Source organism: Neophocaena asiaeorientalis, unplaced genomic scaffold, assembly GCF_003031525.2.
Source record: "Neophocaena asiaeorientalis asiaeorientalis breed wild unplaced genomic scaffold, Neophocaena_asiaeorientalis_V1.1 scaffold206, whole genome shotgun sequence".
NCBI classification, from domain to species: Eukaryota; Metazoa; Chordata; class Mammalia; order Artiodactyla; family Phocoenidae; genus Neophocaena; species Neophocaena asiaeorientalis.
The window spans coordinates 1,602,355-1,607,488 of NW_020174578.1; the positions used below are offsets into that span (position 1 = coordinate 1,602,355).

A 5,134-nucleotide genomic window follows, 5' to 3' on the forward strand; every position below is an offset into this window, starting at 1 on the left:
GTGGGGCTGGGGGAGGGATTAATATATATTATATACATATACATATATATTTTTGTAAATAAACAGAAGCTGAATTTTCAACTTTACCCCAGGGTTTTCATCCCTCTCTCTCCTCCATCTCACCCTCAAGGGCTGTAGGCACAAAAGAGTCAACTGCTAAGAATTCTGGAAAACACCTTTTATTTGTAGCTGTAGCCACAACCTGGCAGGACAGGGGTGGGTGGGAACGTCCACAGGCTCCCAGCAGGTCAGGGCGTTTCCTGGCCCTCAGCAAGCAGAATAAGAGGCTGCTCGAGGGCCAGCTGAGGGCATCGGTGCAGCAGTGAAAGCAGCAGCGCTCAGTCTGGTGCCCCCTCAGGTGGGGTACCTAGACGATGGTGGGTGGTCCCTGCAGGATCGGGGAGGACTGGACCCCAGGGCTGGGACTCTGTAGCCCTAGGCCATGTTGGGTGGGGCCCTGGATCAGGGCACAAGGGATACTGGGGTGGGGTCCGGCATGGAGGGAGGGGCTCGACATCAAAAATTAACTGTGGGGAGGGTGAAGGGGGGAGGTGTTCTCATTGTGGGCGGTCTGCTAATGGGGAATGGATTTGCAGTCAAGAAGGGAGCCAGTCCTCACTCAGGTCTGGGCTCTGGTGGTGTGGCATTTCCGGCAGAGCACATGGCCATCCAAGGGGAAGCAGCCGTTGTCGTCCGCCTCGATGGACAGTGGCTTCCCACAGTCCTGGGAGAAGGAAAAAGAGTGCGCTGGCGGGGAGGCCCCCTAAGCACCCCACCTCCCCTCTTTAAATTAGGAAGGCCGGATGCTTCATGGCTCAGCCATGCTCTCGTTGTCTGTGTCCCCCAAATCACAGCCGCCTCCACTCCTATCCCCGCCTCCATCACCACACTTTCACTGTTGTCCCCTAGGACTCTCCCCAGGAGGACGGGCAGTGGGTAGAGCCGCTTCCGAGGCGCCCACCCCAATAAAGGATGTGCGGCCTCTCCCACCTGTCTCACCTCTATTCTGACCCTCCTTTAACCTCACTGAGACCCCCAGCCCTACCAAGACAAAACAACACGCTTCCGTCCCATCGGTCGGTCCCCTTTCCTGGTTTATCGGCAACTCAGTGACCTCACAGAGGACCCACACCCTGCTGTCCTGGAGTGACAGGGAAGCATCTCTGCTGGGCGGGCGTGGATGCCATCTCTGTCCACCCTCAAAATTGCAGCACTGATTTACTCCAGGGCCCGGCGCTGTCCATCGTCGCTCAGTTGGTGAGCAGCGTCCCACCACCTCCCATCCCCAGGGGGCCGGAGTGATGGCCGACCTCACACTTGTAGCACTTCATATGGAAGTTCTTGTCCAGAGCGACCACACGCACGGTCTCCTCTCGGCCAGGCTCGGGCATGATGGGCTCTGTGCAGACGGAGCACCTGGGGGCATACTGCCTGCGGGGCAGAGAGCCGGGTACGAGTCAGAATGGGGGCGAGGGGCACCGGCGCTGCCCCCAAGAGTGCAGGGAAATGAGATGGCAGACTGGTCCTTACCCCCTGCCACACCCACCCTGCAGCTCCTGCAGAAAGCACCCCCAGAGGATCCCATACCTGGGACCCCACACCTGGAACCCTGCCCCTCGCCTACCCCGCACCACGTGGCTGCCTCTGCCCAACTGCTGAGGGGCACAGAGGGGTGTGACGTGCTGGCCACCCAAGGTGGAGCCCTGAAACGTACACCTCCCACACACTCAGAGGTGGGAATCCGAGTCCACAGCGTCCCTGCTCCCGCCCTTTAGCTACATCACGGGATTCTGCCAGTGGCCTGAGCAAGTCGCCACCTCGTAAACACCGTTTCTAAGGGGAAACCCAAGTTCCAAACAGCTGATCTCCAAAGGAACTTTTGGAATCCAGCCTGTGTGTGAGGTGAAGTCACTGCAGCACAAGTGCTGAATGCAAGACCACACCCAACATAAAGAGAGCCACGGGCCGGGGGAAGGGGACGAGCCAGCAGCAAGACTCGCTACCCAGGCCAAAGGCCGCCGGACAGCTCAGTCCAAAAGAACAGGTCTCTGCTGTCTACAGACAGGATGCGGGGACAGAAAGCAAGTCCAGGGGTTTGGAGCCGTCTTGGGGTCAGGGGGCAGCCTGGCTCCCAGAAATATGGGGGCTGGCGCCCAGAGAAGTGCCCGGCGGGGGGTGGAGGATCCTCACCTGTGGTAGTCGGGGACGCAGTGGGGCCGGTTGGCCGGGTCCACGATGAAGGCGGTGCCCTCGAGGGGGCAGGCGCAGACCACACAGGTGAAGCACTGCGGGTGGTAGGCCTTGCCTGTGGCCCTCAGCATGCGGTCAGTGATGGGCTGCCCGCAGGCGTTGCACTTCTCCAGGGTGTCCTGAGGAGGCAGCAGCAGGAGGCTGGCAGGGAGCTGGCACCCACAGGCTGGCTGCCAGGGCACGTCTGCCCCACGCTCGCCCCCCACCCCACCCCCCACCCCCAGCCCGGGCTGAGCTCCGGGTGTCCCCAGCCCGACCGTGACTCACAGTATAGCAGCCCTCACAGTACGGCGCCCCCTCCAGGCTGTAGAACTGCTGCCCCTGCAGCCGCTGCTCACACTGATGGCAGGTAAAGCAGGCGATGTGGAACAGCTGCCCCAGAGCGCGCACCGCGGGTTGAGCACATGCCAGGGGCTGGTGACACCGGCCACAGGACTCTGGGAAAGCCGCGGAGACAGAAGGGAATGGGACGACGGGCATGAAGCTCGCAGGGGCTGAGCTGGCCTGGGAGGGGAGTGGAACCACAGACAGCGGAAAGCACGGGAACGGAGGAGATGTCCCTGCGGGTGGGCGGGGGCTCACCACTGGCGGCCACGTTCTGCCTCTGAGGATGCTCCATGTCCTGCATCAGCTGCTGCGTCAGCTGCTCCAGCTCCTCTACCTCTTTCAGAGTCAAGGCTCCTGGGGCCCCAGAGGAGCGCACCTGCAACCCCAACACTTTCCTCACGCTCTCTGAAGGGTCACGCCCTCCAAGGACCCGCCCCAGCGGCCTTACCCACTTCCTTCCTTTCAAAAAGGACCAGCTCCCCTCCCGTTTCCCAGATACTCAAGTTGGCTGGACCCAAAAGGCTGCTCGTCCTCCCTCCCCAAGGCCCAGCACCACACAAGGAAGGGGAAGAGGACGACACTTCCACCCGCTTTGCCCGGAGCCCCTGGGCAGTCACAGGCAGGCCAGAAGGACGGAGCGGACGCAGGCCACGCACACAGCAGCGCAGGTCACCGAAGCACTGAACACACCAGGCCACGCGTCAACTCCACAGAGCATGCTGGGACATGGCCCCCGTGAAGAGACCGGCACGCGATGGCGTGTGCACCCACACGCGCGCACACACCTACCCGTCCCGCCGGCTGCCGAGCAGCCCCTGTCAGCGTGAGGATACAACACAGGCGGGAGTCAGGTTAAACCCCAGGGCTGTCTGCAGGAGCCCAGCCCGCAACTCCCACGAAGAGGTCCTGGGGTCCCTCCTTAGAGGGGGTTCCTGGACCACCTGACCCCGGTCCCTCCCCGGTAGGCCTCAGAGAAGAGCCACTCTCTAGGCCAGCCTAGCCCTCCTGTTAGGGGATCCTGAGACAGCTGGAGACTGGGGGTGGGGGTGAGGTTAGGGGGGCAGTGCCAGGAACCCTGAGATCTCCCGGGAGGAGGCGCTGCAGGGGCTGTCTGGCCTGTAGCAGCATTTCCAGGACGTGGTCCCACGGGAATGCTGGGTGGGTCTCCATTACTAAGTCCACCCGGGACCGAGGCCCCCGATACTGAATGCTCTACCTGCCCATGCCTTCACTCACCTAACACCCGGAACTCAAAGCCTCCCAGCTCCCTCCTCCCGTGGCCACCTTCCCCTCAGCCCTGGCTCTACCACCCTCACACCTGTCTGCATGGAGAGTTGCATCCGCCCGGGGAAGCACAGATCCATTGATGCTCCAGCTCTCAGCCATTTTCCCCACGGACTCCTGCTACCTCCTGCCTGTAGCTGACTGTGTAAGTCCCCTGTAAGCCCCCTCTTCTATGTAAGCTTCACCTTTTCCTCTCCCAGTCATCCCTTCTCGGGGACAGACAAAGAGGACACAGCCAGTCCTTTCTCTCTGGTGCCACTTAAATGCCTCTTCCATTCTTTGGAAGTATGAACTATTCAAACATCAGCCCTCCTTGGGTACCCACGCTCCCCCACGACACACCAATCCAGCCACTGTTTTCCCTCTCTGCCTGCGAGCACCGATGTCCCAGCTTCAACATGCATGGCACTCAGACCTCTGCAACTCCAACAGCTCCAAACGTCCCTCCAGCTCAGGCACCTTCCACCATGGGACACCCTGGACCTGAGATTTATTGGTCTCTGCCTCCAAGACCCTGGGCGTGACCTCCCAACCATCACCTCCTCCCCCTTTTCCCATCCACATCTACTAAACGAACCTGCTCAGAAAGGCTTTGGTTCCTCTGACTCGCAACCCTCTCCACGCGCCTTCTGCATCCAGCCATTCTGGCTTGCCTCCCCTGAAGCCCAGCCCCTCGACCATCGACTCCTACAAGGCTCTCATGGCCACTCTTGCCACCTTCAGCCACCGTCGCTTATCTGATCCAATCTCAACCCTGGGTCACGCCACCACCCGCTTCCTGCTTCTGCCTCCCAACTGCGGAAAGTAGGTGGAGAGATCCCTGAATGCTGCAGAGGGAGTTCACCAAACACGGCAGCACCCTCCGGCCCTCCAGCCTCAGCTCGGCTGCCCGGTATTTGGCTCCTGTGGGTTCCCAGTCGCCTTCCCCATGGCAGCTGTTCCAAACCCTTGCATCTCCTCCAGCCCCCGACTGCGTCGTCGCGCCCTGGCTCTCACGGATGACCTCACCTCCTACGTGAGCGAGGAGCTGGGAGTTGGCCGGCTCGAGCTCCCTCTCGCTCCTCTCTGCCCAAGACTGCGGCCACACCGTCCAGGGTCTCTGGGCTGGGAAAGCCCTGGGGGCAGGGCGGTCACCAGCAGTGCTCTGCTCCCCGCTCTCAGGCAGAAGAACCCCTCTTCCACGGGCTTCTCCCCCCTGGTTCCCACCCATACCTGAGCCCTCCTCCCCTACTGTCAGCCCTACACACACACACACACACACACACACACACAC

At 61.4% G+C, this 5,134-nt stretch overlaps 1 protein-coding gene across 2 annotated transcripts in view; it reads right to left on the bottom strand.

Moving 5' to 3' along the window:
• Positions 1-163: 163 nt before the first annotated feature.
• Positions 164-5,134, bottom strand: part of ZYX (zyxin) — a 9,377-nt gene continuing 4,406 nt past the window's right edge. For both annotated transcript variants that reach the window (XM_024758027.1, XM_024758028.1), the window contains 5 exons: positions 2,833-2,953; positions 2,518-2,687; positions 2,191-2,369; positions 1,311-1,431; positions 164-724 (listed from right to left, as the gene is read on the bottom strand). In XM_024758027.1, the coding sequence (XP_024613795.1) occupies positions 620-724; positions 1,311-1,431; positions 2,191-2,369; positions 2,518-2,687; positions 2,833-2,953 (696 nt within the window). In that variant the 3' untranslated portion in view covers positions 164-619. The remainder of the gene's footprint in view (positions 725-1,310; positions 1,432-2,190; positions 2,370-2,517; positions 2,688-2,832; positions 2,954-5,134) is intronic.